This window comes from Gadus chalcogrammus, chromosome 12 (genome assembly GCF_026213295.1).
Source record: "Gadus chalcogrammus isolate NIFS_2021 chromosome 12, NIFS_Gcha_1.0, whole genome shotgun sequence".
Taxonomy (NCBI): domain Eukaryota; kingdom Metazoa; phylum Chordata; class Actinopteri; order Gadiformes; family Gadidae; genus Gadus; species Gadus chalcogrammus.
In genome coordinates, this window is record NC_079423.1 from 24913293 (window position 1) to 24934366 (window position 21074).

At 45.8% G+C, this 21074-nt stretch overlaps 1 protein-coding gene across 2 annotated transcripts in view; it reads right to left on the bottom strand.

The window, feature by feature from the left end:
* LOC130393023 (AP-1 complex subunit mu-1) overlaps positions 1-21074 on the bottom strand; it is a 30289-nt gene that overhangs the window by 7833 nt on the left and 1382 nt on the right. For both annotated transcript variants that reach the window (XM_056603584.1, XM_056603585.1), the window contains exons 2-11: positions 18594-18750; positions 17875-17942; positions 17063-17193; positions 16602-16749; positions 15954-16080; positions 15457-15599; positions 15270-15341; positions 14499-14657; positions 13982-14107; positions 3867-3942 (exon numbers count right to left, since the gene is read on the bottom strand). In XM_056603584.1, the coding sequence (XP_056459559.1) occupies positions 3867-3942; positions 13982-14107; positions 14499-14657; positions 15270-15341; positions 15457-15599; positions 15954-16080; positions 16602-16749; positions 17063-17193; positions 17875-17942; positions 18594-18750 (1207 nt within the window). The remainder of the gene's footprint in view (positions 1-3866; positions 3943-13981; positions 14108-14498; positions 14658-15269; positions 15342-15456; positions 15600-15953; positions 16081-16601; positions 16750-17062; positions 17194-17874; positions 17943-18593; positions 18751-21074) is intronic.

Here is a 21074-nt window from a genome sequence, read left to right on the forward strand (position 1 = left end):
TTTTTTCCATGTCTCCTCCATCTTCCTTGCCAAACTTCCGCTGAGTCAAATTAGCAAATCAGTGAATGGAAAGGCAAAATACAGAAATATTTAAATGTAAATAAGCAATTTCACAAAAAAAGGCTTTAATCTTAATTTATCGCCTTGGGTGAAAAAAGTTACCATGGCCAAAGAAAACCCAGGGCTCATTAGGTCTAGAACATTCCATGCCCGGCACACAGAGATGTATATTGTTCTAGTTGGTGGAAAAGACTTTGAAATGCAAAATCCAATTGACAAAGGTCTGCAAAACACCTCGAGATGTCGAGAAGGGTGAGAAGAAGACATGTTTGGGAAGGTTGTTCTTTCCAAGCACTTTTTACTATATTCATTACTTTTGACTCATTTCAACTTAAAGTCCTAATTATTTGTAACAACAACTCTGTTTGGTGTACATTTCTATCCAATTATAAAAAGATAAATGTCTGGTGACCTTCGAGAGGCCACCGGATTTGTATTTATAAACTGGGAGTCGGCCAATTTTTCTCTGGACACAAACTCGCAGTCAAATACTTTCAACGAGAGAGCCGTCCAAGTCCCACTTTGGCAGCTCTCTCTGTAAAGAATCAGGACTTAGAGCGTCTTAGCGGGATCTGAACTCTTTCACGGTGCGTGCGTTGGAGCCTCAGCTGCGACGGGTCCGGGGAGCTGCCCCCGCTGTTTGAGAAAGAACGCTGACCTCCTCCAGGCATCGAACCTGTGGCCTTGCTGGATATCAGCCATATAAGTCATCTAGCAGACCAGCCGTTGGATTATTAAAATAGATGCTATCAGAGCCAACACACAAGGGTTGTGAGGAGGGAGTGAGACAGAGAGACAAAGAGCAAGAGCAAGAGCAAGAGCAAGAGCAAGAGCAAGAGCAAGAGCAAGAGCGAGAGAGAGAGAGAGAGAGAGAGAGAGAGAGAGAGAGAGAGACGGAGAGAGAGACCGAGAGAGACCGAGAGAGACAAAGAGGTAGAGACAGGGAGAGAGACAGGGAGAGAGACAAAGAGGGAGAGACAGAGAGAGAGAGAGACAGAAAGCGACAGAGAGAAAGAGAGAGAGATAGAGACATAGTGACACAGAGAGAGACAGAGACAGACAAAGAGCGAGAGAGAAAGAGAGGGCGAGATAGAGAGACAGAGACAAAGAGAGAGATAAAGAGAGAGAGGGAGGAAGAGAGGGAGAGAACAGCAGAAAGCCAAAGTCAGAGACGTTTAAAATAATAAAAATTGAGCTATGTATCCCATCTGTCTCGTGGGCCCTGGTCAGCCACAGCAGAAATCCCCTGTATTCCCGCTCGTGTGAGCATTCCTAAATCATTCCTTGGGCCGCGTGTGCTGCTGTCGGGGGCCCCTGAAGACGAGACGCTAACGTAAACATTCAGACGCTGAGGGCCACACACACACACACACACACACACACACACACACACACACGCGCGCCCTCTCCGTGCTTCCCTGTGGCCCCCGCTTTCGTCACTGACTGACCTGTGAGTGAGAGGCAGGTCATAATTGCTGGCAGCAAAGAGCGTCAGTGTGAGTGTGTGTGTGTGTTTGACTTAACATCGTGCCTCTTACTCACTCACTTTCCCCTCTGTCAGCGTCTCTGAGGATTTCTCCTGCCTAGCCAGCTTTTCATACACTTCTGACTACATATATATGACAGATTTATAGGTTAAAGGCCGGGTTTTCTTTGTCGCACATTTTTCTGAAGTTAAAGAGGGCTTTGTGTGAAGTCCAATATTAAATTAAAGCTCATTAAAACCAGCATCCCAGGCCAAAAATAGCCTTTCAATTATACCAGAAACCCCACTAGATACATTCACACATTCTTTCTTGCAAAACCACTGCTAAAAGAAACTAATCTAATATGAGACTTCTCCCCAGCAGAGTATTGGATTTAACGGAGCAGGATCATGATCAAGTCCCCTTGAGAGCAATAACCATACATCTTCAGAGACCATGGTTGAACATGACTCTTATAGGGTGACTTTCACATGGTGGGAACAACAAAGGATTGTGGGTCAGATGTTAACAAAACAATGGTGACGGTAGTGATCGTCGTAGAGAGTTGGCAAGGCTATCCCTAGACGATACATGGCACTGATGTATGGGTTAGGAAATGCATTAAAAAAACTGCATTTGGTAGTTCCTATTTCCTGAGGAAAGGTTATGTGTTCCTATTATAAAACACGGCTGATGAAAAGCTGATGCTTCTCAACGTGGAAGAATGTATCATTTGTATTCTGTTTAGTTTCTGTGCCCATTTGTGGAGGGGTTCTAAAAATTGCTGTACAGGTGGACAAGCTCACACAGGCGTCCATCTTGAATAAGCAACAACAGCAGGAGAGAAGGAAGTAGAAACAGCATGCGTGACGTCATCTGAAAACTTCCACACACGTGCACATACACACACACGCACAGCAATTCAATCCCTGACATAAAATCTTGAACATGGCTTAATGAGAGTTCTTTGTTCATAGTTGGAAACATGTATTTTTGAGTCACTGTAGCTTGGTACAAAGCTAATTACACGGAACAGTTCGACAGGAAGGCCTTACTTGGTCCAACAAGTGGACTTCATTAAAACAAGAGAGAGAGAGAGGGCAAGCGATCTAAGAAGAGAATCCAGCCGAAACCGGGAACTGGCTCACAACCTTTCCCTACACTTTGATTTTCTCTACTTTGAGTCACAGATGGTTTGACGATTTAGAACTATTCAAGTCGTTTTGATTACACTAAGGACCGAATCCAAATAGTTTTACTTTTTGGTTTTATATCGCTGGATTAAGAATTCAAAGGGAGAGTATAAATATTCCACTGTTTAACATCCAATCTATTTCAACTGAATCCACAACCTCGACACAGCTTGACGTCAGGACCGTGTATCAACATGCGTGACCTTTGACCCCCCCACCCCCACCTACTGTCTGACCTCCGGCGAGCAGACACAATAGGCCGGTGAGGCAGAACCGCCCTTGCTGCTTTCCCGTGTCAGAGAGAAACAGTCGGCAGCTTCATGAGTGTGAGTGTGTCCTTGTCCACAGAAAAAATATCTTCCTCTTCTGCAGGACACAGAGAGCCACTGACCAGGCAAAAAACACAAAGAACACCGCTTGACAGAGATCAAGGATGACTTAGTGTGTGTTTGCAATGTCTGTGTACATGCGTATGTGTGTGTGTGTGTGTGTGTGTGTGTGTGTGTGTGTGTGTGTGTGTGTGTGTGTGTGTGTGTGTGTGTGTGTGTGTGTGTGTGTGTGTGTGTGTGTGTGTGTGTGTGTGTGTGTGTGTTTGATGTGTATGCGTGACAGCCGACCAGTAGCAGAACCAAGAACAATGCACTTGCCTGCGTGTTTCCTTCCTGCCAATCAGAGGTACAGAAAGATTGTGTGCTTGGAGAATCGGAAGGGGTTGGGAAGGAGATGGGAGGAGGGGTTGCTAATGATAAAACAGCTCATAAGAGACAGATGACCGAGGCAAACGAAGGAGTCTTTGATGATGTTTGATACCAAAGAATGAAGCAATGATGGACAGGAGTTGATCACATACTACTCCCTCACATTACCGTGCTGTGTGAATGTGTGTCTGTGTGCGTGTGTGTGTTTGTGTATGTGTGTGCCTGTGTGTGTTTGTCTGCGTGCGTGTGCTTGTGGGTGTGTTTGTGTGTGTGTGGGTGTGTGTGCTCCTGTGTGCGTGTATTTCATAAAGTCAACAATACATTGCGCGTGTTTTGCATTTGTGGGATAATTTTTGTTTTGGTTAGTTTATGCATTTAAGGAAACAAGTGCATGTATGCGTGTGTACGTATGTGTGCATGCGTGCGTGTGTGTGTGTGTTTGCCCATACCTCCATTCTGGGTGATGTACCTGACCCAGGGAAGGGCCTGGTAGCCGCTCTTCTCAATGATCTTGAGGTAGCGAACCTGTGAAGAGAGAGCACGGCAGCCCAGCATTAACATGTGGTTCAAACACATCTTCCCTCTATTTCTACAGGGAGGTCTACTCCGCTACGTTTTCTAACACTGGCACCAGCCCAATCAGGCAGATACTGACCTGTTATGTCATAATTAGGCTTGACAAATCGCTGATTAATGGAACGATCAGATGTTTTCACAGCACGGTTCTTACCTCTTCTGAATGATAAATATGAGGAGGTGGATTTATTTTGGGAGTTTATGGGAGAGCAGTGTGTTGAAAGAGAGAGGGAACGACATGGATCATTGTTAAGCCTATTATATTCTATAACCCATCTGTATTATTATTGTATTATATGATTAAGATTATTATTAGTCATCTAGGTAGAAGAGAAACGAGGCATAAACAGATGTGAAAAGGCAGTAAGTGGGACTTGAGACTTTGCAAAAGAGATCTTTTCGCAGATTAAGAACCTTTTTGTGACGGGGACATCGTCCAGTTACACCAAAGACAATAAAAGACGACACTGATAGGGGCTGATGTGACGCACGAACACCGAAGAGCAGGGACATTTCATTTGGAAATCTGTTCCATATGGAGGTCACGATGATTTCTGCTGACAGGTTGTTGTTTTCATTCTATAGTGCTGGGAGTTTTGGGGCGGGGGGGGCATTCTGCTAGATGTAATGCAGTCTGCAGCGAGATGGGGAGCACCGATGATGACGACACAGGGCAGACCTTACTGTTTGACTATTAGGGACTACTCTTACCGCCATATTTGCAATCACAACATTACAATCACACCTTATGGACGGCGGCGTCATTGGTGAATTCATTGTTGTAAACGTGGTTTCTGAAAAAAAAATTGGTTGTCACTCATCGAAAGTGTGAATTTTTGCTTCCTCGTGTTTCAGTGGCTCTTTGAGCACATAGATCCCTAGACATTCCAGGCTGTACAAAGTCTCCTGCAAGACAAAGAACAAGAATGAGCAGCGTATTAGAGTCTGATCCATATCAGGAAGATGAGGTTACATTTTTTATTGTTGATAACCATAACTCCGGAGAAGGTGACACCAATATCACAGGTCTCAGAGCAAGAGGGAAGTTACTGCAGTTTATAGAGGGTTTCCCAGGAGGACAACGTTTGTCTTTTTATGGGATTATTTACAAATTAAAATATTGGAGGCAGCGAGTTTTCCTGGAATGGTTGCATGATACCTGGAAATCCTTGTGTGTGAGGAAGGTCCTGTGCATTGGTGGGTGTGTTGGCTGCATTGGCTGACATGACAAAGTAAATAAAAAAGAGTGTTTAAGGCCGGGATTGGATGGGCCTGGACTCATCTGCGCGGATTCAACAGTACTCGTGGAGCAAACGCAAGAACTGTAATCCAGACTTGACACAAAGCAGGGCTCACTTGCTAACTCTGAGTATTTAAATCGCTGTATGTAAATCCTTCAGCGACTTCGCAACAGAGAGCTTGTCAGTCATGCGTTTGTGTGTGTGTGTGTGTCCATAATGAGTGACTACGCTATCTGTTGTAAGTTAGCAAGACACCTCAGAGAGTTCTGCTCATCACTCAACCGTCCTGGCCGAGCCAGAGAGTCTGAGAGTCTATGTCTACGCGGCTAATGGCTGTCAATGCGACACACATTAAAGATTTATTAAAGATTTCTAACACAAAAAAGGCCCGTTCACACACAATGTATCTGCAAGTAGAAGGAACAATAAGTAGAGACAAAACAATACATGAAAGGCACACGCAAATACCATGACAGACGCACCCACACACACACACACACACACACACACACACACACACACACACACACAATAGTGCCCATGGAGGCGAAGGTCTTGTGAAGACAAGACATTCAGCTCATAGTAACCAAACAGAGCTATCCCCATCCTCAAGGCTTTGATGTAGCCTTCTGTCTGCTAGACACACACACACACACACACACACACACACACACACACACACACACACACACACACACACACACACACACACACACACACACACACACACACACACACACACACACACACACACACAATAAATTCCAATAACATCTGCTTAAGTTTAACCCCGTATCACAAGGATGTGTTTAATGATCTGGCTTTACAGACAGAACCTTAAATGCAGGGAACTCCAACCAATGTTTAACAGGTATCAATCAACATTTAACATTAGTGTGTGTGGGGGGGGGAGTCGTAAAAATCAACAACAACTTTGAAGCGTGCCTTTGAAAAGGAGCTTTACTCTTCCCTCCTATTAACAGCCACCGCACAATTGAGAGGCTGAATGTCCGATAGCGTGAATAGCAGACCAAAAGAAAGCCGTGCTCACTTCTAAGACATACAAAAAGGCATGAAGGGTATCGTTGCATGGAGCCTCAAGTAACCCCCGTGGCTCTTCCACCTGGGGGGCTCATACTCCCCCTCCGACTACTGGTTGTAAGACAGCAGGACCATCCGCGCTCTCGTGCCCGCAGGGGGAAACGTGAACTTAAAGCGTGCCATTGCTTGTAAACGTACCCATTGTGGTTTGCTTTTGCTCTTTGACGGGGCTGCAGGGGGGGGGGGGGTGCAAATGGGAACAATTACCCCCTTTCAGTGGATAAAGAGCTACGAAGGCTCAGCGAACGGAGGGATGGATGGATGAACGGATGGATAGATAGACGGATGGATGAGTTTTGATGTGGCTTTAAACGTACCATCAGCAGGCAATAAAAACAAGCACACATAATCAGGCATAATCACAAACACACATGCCAACATAGATAATCAGGCCCATGTGCACACACACACACACACACACACACACACACAGCCCAGTGGTAAAAGGGTTCTCCGGCTGGGTCTGATTTAAGGGGGGTGGGGTTGGGGGGTTTAATGCACATCTGCCCTTGCTTGTGGCAATCAGGGTCTGTGAGTGTGTGCGTGTGTGTCTGTGTGTGTCAGTGCATCTGTGTTTGTGTGTGTGTGTGTGTGTGTGTGTGTGTGTGTGTGTGTGTGTGTGTGTGTGTGTGTGTGTGTGTGTGTGTGTGTGTGTGTGTGTGTGTGTGTGTGTGTCAGTGCATCTGTGTGTGAGTGTGTGTGTGTGTGTGTGTATATGTGTATGTGTGTCTGACAATGGTATATATGTGTGTATGTGTGTGTGTGTGTGTGTGTGTGTGTGTGTTTGTGTGTCAGTGCATCTTTAAGTGCCTGTAAGCCTCCCCACAATCAGTATACGTTTCTGTCCTTTTAAGCCTTGATGGCACTTTTATTCAGCATAAAGAATACTACACTGTTGCCACAATGTGTGTGCTTGTGTTTGTGTGTGTGTGTGTGATGTGTTTGTTTGTGTGTGTATGTGTTTGAGTTGTATAATTGACTAACTCCCGCTGTGGTTGCTCCATTCTGAGGGATACAGGTTCTGTTCCGCGTGGGTGCGCGGTTGTGCTTGTGTGCCTGTGTGTGTGTGTGGGGGGTGGTCGTATGGTGAAGATGAGTTGAGGCCCCCTTGGCAGTGGTGGAGGGAGGAGGAAGGGGGGGAGGTCATACATCTAGAGCTAAGGAAATCTGACCCGGCTGCTAGACTGTTAAAGGGTACAGATGCAGAGCCCGGACAGACACAGGAGACAGATGGGCAGAGGGGCAGAAATGGACTTACAGCAATAAGAATCTGCGCTCACACACACAAATATATGCACTTACACAAACGCTAACGCAAAGGCAGTCAGACACACAAATATATACACACACACACACACACCGATCTATGCACATCCACACACACAAAGACACACATATCCACACACACACACACTGAAATACGCGCGCGCACACACACACACACACACACACACACACACACACACACACACACACACACACACACTGACCCTAGCACACACCAAAAGACCCTCAGCCTGCTAGCCACATAGTTAAATGGCGTGCTCCCCTCTAATAAGTACAGCCTGTCAGGATGCCCCCTCACTCACCAAGCTGCTACCAGGTCCCTGCAGCACGTGCACCCAGTGTGTGTGTGCGGGGGGTATAAGTGTAGTGTGTGTGTGTGTATATATGTGTGTACATGTCTGTGCGTCGTGTGTGTGTGTTGTTGCGGTCTGTATTTACGGATTCAACCATGGGGGTCTCAGTGCAAGTCGTATTTAGTCAATGTGTACGTCTCTGTGGTCAAATTGGTGTGTGTGTGTGTGTGAGAGAGAGAGAGAGAGAGAGAGAGAGAGAGAGAGAGAGAGAGAGAGAGAGAGAGAGAGAGAGAGAGAGAGAGAGAGAGAGAGAGAGAGAGAGAGAGAGAGAGAGAGAGAGAGAGAGAGAGAGAGAGAGAGAGAGAGAGAGAGAGAGAGAGAGAGAGAGAGAGAGAGAGAGAGTAAAAACACAGTGTGGTTCTGGAAGGGGCCATGAGGGAGGGTTGGGTGGTGGGGGGGGGTCTTGCCTCAGGCCACATAATAGCTCCCCGCTCTTCGCTAGCTCCCTGTAATAGCAGGGCCACAAGTGGAGCAGCTAACGCTAGTGTCTTTAATGATGTATCCATTGATGGTTTCGGTGGAGCTATTCTGGGCCGGCTGTGGCTCTGCGGCTACCCCCGCCACCCGACTCCTCTTGTCTCCTGCCTAAACAAGGTGCCATTACCCCAGGGTTGAGCCAAAGCGAGTGAGTGAACGTGGCCCCTGTTAGAAGTGGATATCCTGGGTTTGGCAAACAGCGCTCAATGATGGAAACCGATTGGTTAATTGAAGGACGCAGATTGGACCTGCTGGTTTAAGCCTCTTGTGGAGGGTCTAACTCACGAGAGCTCTGCAATGTATTTTTAACTAAAACGCAGAAGATCAAGACAATGGTTGTCTTGTTTTCATTTGTCCCAGTCCAGAGGTGAAAACTGTGTGTAGAGTGGAGGAAAGGGGCGATGTCAGCCACGGAGCTTAGTCCGAGTTCAACGTTTTGTGCGCCTGGTTCGGTGCTCCCAGCCAACACAGCTGCTAACGTCTAACCTTGCAAACCGATATGCCTGTTTCTCAGCAGTGATGTCATACTCAATCCCACTCAGGCACACTTGGGACCAGAACTGGGACCCAGCGATTCCCCAAGTGAAAGGGAAAGTCACGTTCCGTCCCCCCTGGCCTACAGATCGAAAAGTTTATCACGGCCTGGCCTGGTTGAATGCTCACCAGTAAAAATATAGGTCATTTTTCTTTACGAGTTATCTGGAAATCCTGAGCTGCATTTTTTTTATATTACTGAGAAAGCCTTGAGGATAAAACCTAGAATCAGGAAGTAATTAGAAATGGCAGGTGTTGTCTCAAAATGAAATCACAAACATGCGGCATGGCCTGCAATTAATTTGTGGTGCTTTTTATGTGTCACTGTGCTCCGAAACGATCTCTGATGGAACAATACAAATACATCAATATCCACATTTAGTTAAGCCTTGTGGCCTTTATAACTGCTTGGAAGCAGCTGCTTGGTTGTCAACAGTAACATCTGCTGTTGTGTAATCCATATGAGCGGTCGCACAGGTACGCTGTCACAAGGGGCCAGGCCACTTCAAGAGGCCCTGTTGTCCGGCAGACGCAGTTTAGTGACTCAATGCACCGCCAATTCAGGTGTAGCAATCAGCGTGCACAGCATTAAAGGCTGCTGCCTGACAATCCCATACAGTCCCCTGTTGAGCCTGTACCAGAGTTAATTTCAATCTGATACTTAATAGTATCTGATACTTAGGCCTTCACAGTGTATCTGTGGATACCTATTGATACCTTTTGTTATTTTGTATTTCTTTCAGTTCATGCACGGAAACACCATAATCATTATACCCTTATTTAATTATAATAGTGCAGTGCCAGTTCAAAATGCGCTCATTCAAATCGTGCCCGTTGGAACATGCCCGTATGGAACGGGCCGTGCATTTTGAAAAGGTTGAAGGCTGGGCCTTCTGTGTTTCTGCTTGCAACTTTCTCAAGAAATAAATTTTATGGGCCTTCGGCGATACATCGGCCAAATGTGAAGTTGATCGACTGAATGGTTGTCAAGAAAATCAAAAGGACAGACAGACAGACAGACAGACAGATAGATAGATAGACAGATAGACATACAGGGACACCGCTAATTAAGTAAGATGATAGCATATTAACACGGCAAGTTAGAAACTGCTCACAAAACCACACAATTGGCCTCAAGGACTTGGTAATGACTCTTTGTCAATACATTTCAAACTGTAGTAAATGCACAAGTTGTAAATCAATGATTTGTTATGTGACCTGATAAAAGAAAAAATGGTGATGAAAGACATGCATGTAATTGCTGCTGATCTTTGGGTTTGTGCAGCAGTACAGGGAAAACAATCTGAGCTGCTGCATTGCAGACCACAGTTGGAAGAAAGAAAACCTGCCCCTGCCTGAGCACTCCAACTCAGTATTTATGTGTTTGACAGCAGCGCCCCCTTGTGTCAGCAAAATCCAACTACTATTAAACTCTGCATGCTGTTGAGGCCAATATGGATATACACTCCCCCAACTCACCCTCTATTATCACAAGTGGTCAGTAACACACAAGTAACAAGAATATATCTATCTTAAATATGGAATAATGGGAAAATTTGTTCTATTGGCTTTTATTGTGGAGAAAATACAATTGTGTTCCTTTGAAAGATTATACAGTAGTGCTGTCAAGCGGTTAAAATATTTAATCGCGATTACGGAAATCGCATTAATGTCATAGTTAACTCACGATTAATCGCACATTTGTTTCTATTCTAAATATCCCTTGATTTCGTGCTGCTAGCCTTTTAGTGAGATCAGAGAGTGTTGAGAAGGACAGTAATAAAATATATTTGGTAAGATGGATATAAGAAGAGAGACCCACAGTGGATTCAACCCGGTCCACTTGACATCGGGTAAGTGCATGACAGTGGTAGGCCTACCGTAAAACTTCAATAGCCCAGGCTTTTATTTGTTTCAATCACAACTTTCGAACAAAACTCTTGCTCAGCAAAGATGGGAAATACTATAACCTTTATTATTTAAAGCAGTATGAATATTCCTACCGTACGTAGGCCTATACACATTACCAGGCTATCGAATAACGCCTATACACTAGGGTTGCCGCGGTATACGGTATTACCGGTGTTACCGGTGTTGAGGCTAACACCGATTACTCAGTGTTGCACACCGGCAACACCGAGTTCTTTTTCTTTTTTTTCAGTAATAAAAAACAAATTCAGTAAAAATGAATAATATAATTATAATTAAGAAAATTAAAATGTGTTGAATAGGCCACAGTCCTGCTCTGTGCGGGAGAATTGTCGCGCCGAGAATTGACGTGCTTCCTTACAAGACCGGTAACCATAGCAACGCCGGTAAACAAACCCCGCGAAGCCCAATCCCTACGTGAGCTCCCCGCGCTACGGCCATCCGGAGGCGCACAGAGCTTTTGGCCGTGATATTATGATATATAAAATGATATGATACTATTATATATAGAACGTTATAAGACGCCGAGAATGCGCGCTGCCAGCCGCTGTCACCGAGTGTGAGAGGAGAGTTGACGGAGAAGATGGCGGTTGACCTATAGTTTCAAAGTTAATACCGTTTATACCGGTAATACCGGTGTTGACACGAACGTATTACTCGGTGTGAAAATGTCCGACTTGCACTGAGACCCCCATGGTTGAATCCGTAAATACAGACCGCAACAACACACACACACACACACACACACACACACACACACATACATACACACACACACACACACACACACACACACACACACACACACACACACACACACACACACACACACACACACGGTGACGGAGTGGTAATCGGAGATTTGGGAGAATTCCCGGTGGGCCGTTAACGTTTCGGGGCTGTCGGGCTGATTACTGCGGGATAACAATATTGCGTTTAGAAAAGTTCCTTGCAGCGCCGTTCGGCAGCCTGAGCTGTGCGCCCGCAACCTCTCATTCACTCAACCTCAACAAACTGTCAACGTCGCAACCAAGTCGATTTTGTCTAGAAGGGAGTAACTGAGCGGCCCCTCCTGAAGTGGTACAGCCCAGGTGGGCCTTGAACTGCGATTGGTCAGAATGACGTAACAGTTAATGACAACATTGAACTCTCGTGCAGGCTCGAACAGAGTTACACACAAACACACACACTTTTAAGGAGTTTTTCACGCGGCGTGCTTGTTGTTTTGCTTCCGGTGTAGCTAGATCCAGTATGGTGTTGTAGTTTTTCTAATGTGACTAGTTGTTGCTAGACAGCAGGTGAAAAAACAACAACATTTGCCAAGCCGAAAGAGCCTTAATCGCTTGATAAAAAAATGAACGCTGTTAAAATTGGTTTGTGTTAACGCCGTCAATAATGCGTTAACCTGACAGCACTTCACTAAATTCAAATTGTACGTGTAACAGGAATGATTTTTTAGGAAGAAAGCATATTGGTGGGCTTGAGTCTTCCCATTAAAAGGAAACCCAAACACCCTTGTTTGACCGAGTTTAACTCATAGAGGGCATTTGACTCCATATTCACAAATCTTATTTTACGTCTTTTAACTTTGTGCATTCAAGTCATAATCGGGATTTGGACCGAGATAAAGCTATAGCACTACTCTGTACACTACATTACTAAAACATATGTTGGTTTAGGGTTGGGTTTTCCTTCAAGCAACACGTTTGCCAAGATCAGCTTCCTCGAGGTGTGGGGCACGGGTCGGCAAATGGCGGCCCACGGGCCATGACTGGCCCGCCAGACATAAAATCTGGCCCGCCAGATTATTCTGAAGTTATATGTTGTTGTCTTTCTTGTTATTTTTTTTTTTATATCGAATATATATCTATATCTGTTAGCTTAAATGTAAAGGGCCGGATACAGTGAACTTTTTTTTCTTTCACAACCGTTTTTGAATTTAATCGTATCAAATCCTGCTACTACTCCCGGAAGGTTAGAGACACAATCGTCACGGTCACGTGTAAGCTGCGAGGGGCTGAGCGGGAGTTATTGGAAACTATGCAATATTAAATGAAATGGAACCCCTCTCTATAGGCCTATATACAAAAACCATGGCTACCAGACATTACGTATTTTTGTGTGATACTGCACGTAGAGAAAGGCAGGAGGTGTTGACAAAAGTCTGCCAAGCTCTGAGACTTTGGTGTAGAGTAGAGTAGAGTCTCTGATGAGGCTACTTCGCCTACAGCTCTTCTAACGGTGAGCAGGCTAGGAACGGAGGTTTATGTGTGTGCGCAGTCAGTCAGCACCCGCCATGGTGTGTGTATATGTGCAAGTTTCCTGTGTAAAACCGAGGGGGTAAAATCCACGGTTCGTCGTGGCGCGGGCTTTCTTGGTTCACTGGAGAAGGCGGGGCTGCGCACGGAGTCTAGACCTCTTTAGAATAATTTGCATAGTCCCAAATGCTTTTATTTTTTATGAATGAAGACGCCCGCATGCAAGAATGAGTTCATGTCTGAGTGTAGGCTACAAATGCGGTTAACTATTTTCAAGTGCAAAAACGCCAACATATTCTTTCTTTTGCTGACCACTTTTGTGTTAGGGACGGATTAGGGTTTTTTATCCCGACAAAAGCCTCGTAAGGCAGTCCCTCTGTGTCTCTCTCATAGATCGAATCATCTTTCAACGTCTTTATTTAATATGACTGCATCACCTTCTCTCACATGATCAGCAGCTCGCGGATTTGACTTTCTCTCCAGTTAGAACTGCTCATGATGATATCGCTGCGTTGTCTCTGTGGAGACAGTGCAGCAACACCTCTACCCAACGTGATCAGGCATGACATTTATGTGATTAGGGCATACACTTGTTTATAGACGTCTTTTAAGAGTCATCTAGTGTTTGGTAGGCATGTGACTAAGCCAGCTGACGGGCCTGCGTCGCAATTCCAGATGAACTTTCATTAATCAATTCCTTGAACTAGCCTTTGATAATGTTCTGGCCCGCCACCTACTGGCTGGAAATAAAATTGGCCCAAGGCCCAACTTAGTTGCCGACCCCTGACGTAGGGTGTAGGTGCGTTACCTGGATACCAGAGGTGGTGAAGTAGGGGATCTCAAACTTGACACTGATGGGGGGCTTCCCTTCCTTGTCCTCAGCCTCTACACTGGGCAGGCCAAAGTGGGCTCTCATCAGGTACTCCTTACCACCCTGTTGCATTGAAAGCATAAAATAATTCATTCAAATTGAATAAATAAACACTTGAAAATCGTCCACATGCTCTTATCTCTTTACGCCAGTTACTGCCTAAATATTTAATCTAGGGATGTGATATCAAGTAGAACTCTAATTTGACTCATATAAAGAACAGTTTTGTACATTTACAACTACATCAGAAAAATACTAGCTACCCACCACTCCTCTTACATTAAAATTAAAGTGAATAGGCAGACATCATGGTTGTCCTACACCCATGTGGTTAACACAGTCCATGGCCGGTCCTTTCCACAGCTTTATCTGCTGTCATTTAAGACCCTTGATAGAGGAACCGACCCTCGTTTCACGTCACTGCGTCATACGGTCCTATTGAGCCCAGACGTACCGGGAAGGACTTGATGGACCAGATGATCTCGCTGTTCTCTGGGATCCACTTGACGCTGCCCACGGTGGTCTTGAACTTGGGTGAGTCGGCGTCCGTGGGCACTGGGATGTGGATCTCCACGTTGTTGGCGGTGGAGCGCCTCTTGAACTGGCTCTTGGCCTGTCCAGGTGGACCAAACAGGTGAGGGCCAGGGAGAAAGTGAAGAGCAAATACATTGGAAGATAGGCTTTCTATTAGGAAAACAAGTTGTTCTCATCCTGAAGCTGTAGATGTGTGTAGCTGCAAATAGATGCCTCGGCTGATTAAGGTGTGATCTCAGAAACTATTTTTGTATTGGATTTGCTCCATTCCGGTCAAAGCAAATGTATCATGTGCTCATGTTTCCCAAAAGGGATAGATATTTCATGCAAAACAAATTGTAGTTGTATGTTAAGGTATAGATCATATAGATTGTTCAAAAGTTGATCACACAGTTGAAGATGGCTCAACTCTGTGAAGTTTATTATCTAGCTATCTTTCTACAGTATATATATATGTTCTTTTCCTTTACGGCTTCCTCTATGGCTAGAAAATGTGGAATCGTTTTTCATAGAATTGAGTGGTACAAAGGCAAAGACGGACAAAGAGACAGATGGTAACTGGAGGAGCAGAGTGAATGAGAGATGAGAGAAAGACAGGCGGTAAAAGGGAGAGCAGACCCCAGATACTCCTGCCGTGACGTGGTACAACTCACGGTCTTCAGTGCGCACAGGGAAAGGCATGACGGCTCACCTTGATCATATACTCAATTCTGCTGTGCGAGTGCTTTTCTATCACAGACTCAATCCAGATCAGTGGCTTGACCTGGAAACAAAAACACTTGACACATGAGCGACTCTGACGCTAAACCACCAGATCACATAACCGCCAACATGCCACAGAGAGTCGTTGAAATGGCCACGCGTGTGTGTTGACATACGTGGGTGTTGAGACGGTAGGACATCAGCTCAAACTCCCCGTCGGGGGGGATGAAGGAGATGGTGCGGTCGTTCTCGAAGCGCGACAGACGGACACACTGGTGGAACTTGACGTCTTCCAGCTCCACAGATTTACTCTTCCCACCTGGAGGAAGAGGGAAAGAGTCAGGAAGTCGTAGTCAGAAGGGAGCGAGAGAGAATGGAGCGATCGGTGGAGAGTGTGGGGAAGAAGCAAGACAATAAAGAAATGCATACAAAGTTAAAAGAGAGTAAGGTTTAAGTGGGGGGACAGAGTAATAAAGGTACAGTACAATATAAAACCCATATTCTAAATTTCTGAGGGGAAATTAATGATTTGAGGTAGCCAAACAGGGAGCATTTCCTTTAATCTTATCTACACAAATGCATTGAGGCTAGTTCAAGACACTCTCGTTGTGCATCAGATCAGCTACTCACTATCGCCCACTATTGGAGGCTGTGCTACATAGCAGTCACTCACGTCCAGTGTTTTCAAACAGGACCTTGTCGTTGAGGCCCAGCCGGAGCTCTGGCATGCCGGACAGAAACACGCGCATCTTGATGGAGCCCACGATCTCGCTGCGCAGCACGTTGCCGTTGGCACTCACCTATGCGGAAGACAACAGGTTGTGTGGAGCATGTGTATCAGCCCTGTGGCTCCTACACATGTAGCCACATGCTCTCTTGAGTGGCGCTATATTCAGCTAGAGGAAATTTCACCCATTTTCTTTTGTAATGACTGATTATTATCAAACAGCTGTTACAGACTGACAGACATTACAAAAAAGGGCTGGCTTAGTCTTCCTATGCTAAAATAAGGATCAGGCTTATTAAAATGTTATGACCTTTTGTTTTACTGATATTATTATCTGTTCAGTTCCTGTCATAGCCACTATAACATGGTATAGGGAAATTGTACTCTCTGAGTTCTGACGTTGCTCTTCCTGTCACCACACAACAGTGAAAAGTTATATACTTTTATTGTACCATTTTTAGAGGCGTATCGCAGGACTAACACTCCAGACCAACGCACACATCACATTTGCAGACCCATAGTTAGTGTCATGGGTTTGTCCTATGATGACCCCATCAGTAAAAAGGGAGACAAAATGAGGAGATTTGCTCTTACCAGCAAGTTTACTGATTCAATGACGTCCAGGAACACTTCATTCTTCCTGTATTTAATCCCTTCGGAGCGCCAGGATACAGCGTTGGTGACGGTGGCGGGGGGCCGGGGACCTCCCGTCTCTAGCTTGTGGCCCTCCTGTGTAATGTATCTAAATAGATGCAGAGAAACACTCAAACGTTATATCGCCAACGTTTTATCATCAACGTGTCATTCTCAAGTGTGTTCCTTAATTTCCAATCCGCAATCAATCAAGTACTTTCTTATCTTATACTGAATATTATCAACATGCATGTTTCAGGATAAAATACATTTTGCTTGGAAGACTTATGTATAGATTTTGCTTTCGTTCAATGTAGATGTTTCCGCAATGATTATAGCATCAGAGAATACATCAAATGGTGTGATACCATTCTGACGGAACAGAATGACAACCAAAAAAATAAAGATTTTTTTTATCGTACTCTTGCAGAATCTTGCTGTCTGTGGTTTGAGGGTAACCAAAGTCCATGAGCTCGTCCATGAGCTCATAAATGATAACAAAGTTGTCTCGGATGCTCTCCTCCTCCAACTCCTTGAAGTACTCTGAGAACACCTTTGGGTGAGTACAAGAAATGTGATGAGGGCAAGACATTAAAAGACAAATACAGATCTAGGTGAATAAAACATTGTAGCCATTTCAACTGGCTTCCTTAAATCATCTGTTACCAATATAATTTTGTCAAAAGGACAATGGAAATAGCACTTTGTCTTTGTGATAACGGCACTTGAATGGTGATTTGCTTTATTTTGTCCACAAACTCTGTGTGCGCTCTACGTCAGGGCTCTTTGGAAGAATCTGTCGTTTTGACAACATGTATTGGTAACAGAGAGTTACCAACAGTTATAGTGAAACCAGGAGAGACGGTTACGATGGTTCAATTACCCAGATCGGTATTAATTACAGTTATTATTGCTGCCTTCAAATGCTGTTAAAAGAGATGTTTTTCTTACATGGAAAGCAATATCATTTGGTGAGCCCTTAAGCCCTGTTTCTATTGCTCATATTTGGCTTTATTATTTAAACCGATCCAGATGAATAAAACTTGATTATGAACGTTATGTGTTATTATGTAATGGCAAGTTAACCAGAAGTATTTATTAAGATTGACTTAATGACCGTTTCTACCCACTTTCTGTTGTCGTTCTGCATACAAGTTCATATCCCCGTGTTGTCTTATCGCTAATGGAAGCTATAATCCTGTCATAGCTTATTTGTGGTGTAGTAAAGGCTTACCTGGATGAGTTTATAGAGGAAAGAGAAGACCAAGGACACACAGGAGTTCTTCTTAGAGGTTGCAACAACTGAACACACACTGGGTTAAGGGCATACGCGTTTGATATGGATAGGCTGGACAATCCATATCAAATATCAATGATGCCAGAAAGTCTTCCTCCCTCTCCTCAGAAACGAGGGAATAAATGATCTTATTAAAATGCTTCTTCATAAAAGAATAGGTACATCGGGTGCTATATAAAGGGAAAGTAAGACATTATCATCACTTTATTGTACGTGTTTTACCGAACATAAATAAACATTCAGAAAACTGATTTCAGAGAATGTCATCAAACTTGCAAAAAAAATATTGAAATATTAAAACTGATATTTCACAGTGCTATGAAAGATCAACTGACAACCTGAATGGTTTCAACACTATGTGTGTTATTGTGTGTATGTCATGATACTAATGGTCAAATGTAATGTAAATTAATGTCTGATACTGAATCACCTGATTCCACAATGTGTCTTTATATATAGCACCATTAGGACTTTCAAATTAACTTTTTTCTATAATTAATATATTAACTTACTATCAGGGTAAAAGGGACATTTAGGTGTACTCCACATAATTAAAAAAATTCTCTGCTAAGATATTCAGCAGATCTGATCGCTGAGAAGCAATCCAACATGCTACAGGATGGACGGTAGCATGCAGAATATGGTGTAAAGGATACGGTAAAGGTTGTTGTGTTTGATCCACATGAATCGCACTGCGCCGTGAGCAAGAATGGGGGACAGGATGCCCTCTTCCTCCTTGTCCATGAGGATGGGCATGAAGTGCTCCACCTCCGACATGTCCACATCACCCCGGTAGTTACGGCAGATCAGCACCTGGCGCACACGGGTCATCATGAACTGGGATAACGCTGTAGCTATTATTGTAGCTACCTACTTTAAAACCACATTGACATGCAGTGATAAATATGACATCATTCTGTTAATACACTCAATCTATGCTAAAATATAGTCATAATGCGTAGCATAATACTGCCACTACATTGAACGTAAACATCATGTACTGTAACGCCAGAGACACCTGGAGGTTCTGTGTGGACTATCGTCACTTGAACGATGTAACCAGAAAGGACTCTTACCCCTTGCCCCGCATATATGACGCTTTGAACAAAGTCGCAGGGTCACAGTGGTTCAGCTCACTAGACCTGCGGAGCGGCTGCTAGCAGGTGGAGCTGGCACCAGATGCAAGAACCAAGATGGCTTTCCCCATCGGCCAAGGGCTCTGGCAGTTCAGGCTGATGCCCTTTTGTCTCTGCAATGCTCCCGCCACGTTCAAGAGACTTATGGAGAGGTTTTTGGCTCACATTCACAGAAAACAGTGCGTGGTCTACCTCGATGACCTTCCGGTCCATGCCAGGACTTCGAGCTGGCTCTGGAGAATCTCTGCCAGGTCTTCCAAGCCATTCGGTGTGCAGACCTGCTGCAGCGCGAGACCAGGTTCCTGGGCCATGTGGCGGGGCCAGAAGGCGTGGCTGTGGACCCTACCAAGGTGGAGGCGGTAAGGAAGTGGCCACCTCCACCGAAATGTCAGTGAGGTGCTCAGCTTCCTAGGGCTAGCCTAATGCTATCGACGCTTCGTCCGTGGCTTTGCATCAATTGCCAGACCCCTACACCGTCTCACTGCCAAAGGGTAGGGAGTTCAGCTGGGAGGACGACTGTGCAGCCGCCTTTGCCCAGCTCCGTGCGGCTCTGACAACCGCACCCATCCTGGCCCTTCCTGACCCTGGCCTAAGCTTCATAGTGGACACTGATGCCAGTGATGTGGGACTGGGGTCAGTCCTGTCGCAGGAGGGAGCAGGGGGCGAGAGGGTGGTGGCTTACTACAGGTGCTCCTTGTCTCGCCCCAAGCACAACTACTGCATCACCCGACATGAGCTCATGGCATTGGCTGAGGCCGTACAAACACATTCGCCCCTTCCTCTATGGCCAGCGGTTCCTTCTGCGGACGGACCATGCTTCCCTTCGAGGTTCGAGGAGCCTGAGGGTCAGGTGGCCCCAAGCTGGGAGTCTGCACAGCAATGCAGATGCCCTGTCCCGACGCCCCTGTCTGGACTGCAGACACTGCGAACACCAAGAGGAGCGAGATGGAGCTACTCTCCAGATAGGTGCCACAGGACAGGTCGGGCCAGATGAAGGTTGGCTGACTGCAATGGAAGACCAGGAGTGAAAGGCAGCACAGGACAGTGACCCCACACTGGCCTACTTCTCAGTGTCGGCCACCTTTGCACGGCGAGATGGACTACTTACAGGGTCTGGCGTGCATCAGGCTGGGGGAGAGATGTGTGGCAGTTGATAGTGCCCAAGGACTGGCACCGATGGGTGCTACATGCGGTCCACGGTTCTGTGGGGGCAGGACACTACGGGGTGGCCAAGACCCTTAACAAGCTGCGTCAGCGTTTTTACTGCCCTGGTTGCAGGAAGGACACAGAGCTTTTTGTTCACTCCTGTGAATCCTGCACAGCTAAGAAGGGGCCGACTGAACGTTGCCATGCCCCTTTGCAGGTTGAATCAACCTGCTCCCCATGGAGCAGGTTGGGGTGGACATCCTGGGACCATTTCCCCACCAAAGACGGCGGGAACAGCTACATCCTCATGGCCATGGACTATTACACTAAGTGGCCAGAGGCGTATGCGGTCCCCGACCAGAGTGCGGTGACCACAGCCGAGCGCCTGGTGTGTGAGATGTTCTGTCGGTTCGGGGCACTTCAGGAACTGCTCAGCGATCAGGGGCAGAACTTTGAGGCTCAATTCTTTGCTGAGGTGTGCAAACGCATTGGAGTAAGCAAGACCAAGACAACACCCCTCTACCCCAAGAGCGACCGGCTATTGGAGAGGTTCAACCAGACGCTTGCCAAGCAACTGGCTATCGTCACCTCACGACGCCAGCGAGAATGGGACCGTCACTTACCCCTTGTCCTGTGGGCTTATCGCTCAGCGGTGCAAGAGAGCACAGGGTGCACGCCAGCCACACCTATGTTCGGCAGAGAGCTGGAGACGCCTGTTGTCAGAGCCTTTGGCGTCCCCCCTGACACTGATCTCCTCAAGATACTGAGGTTCGAGTACCTTCGGGACATTCAGCAGTGTCTGGCAGAGGCCCACGAGATTGCCAGGCAGCGTCAGTAAAAGGCTGGGGCATGACA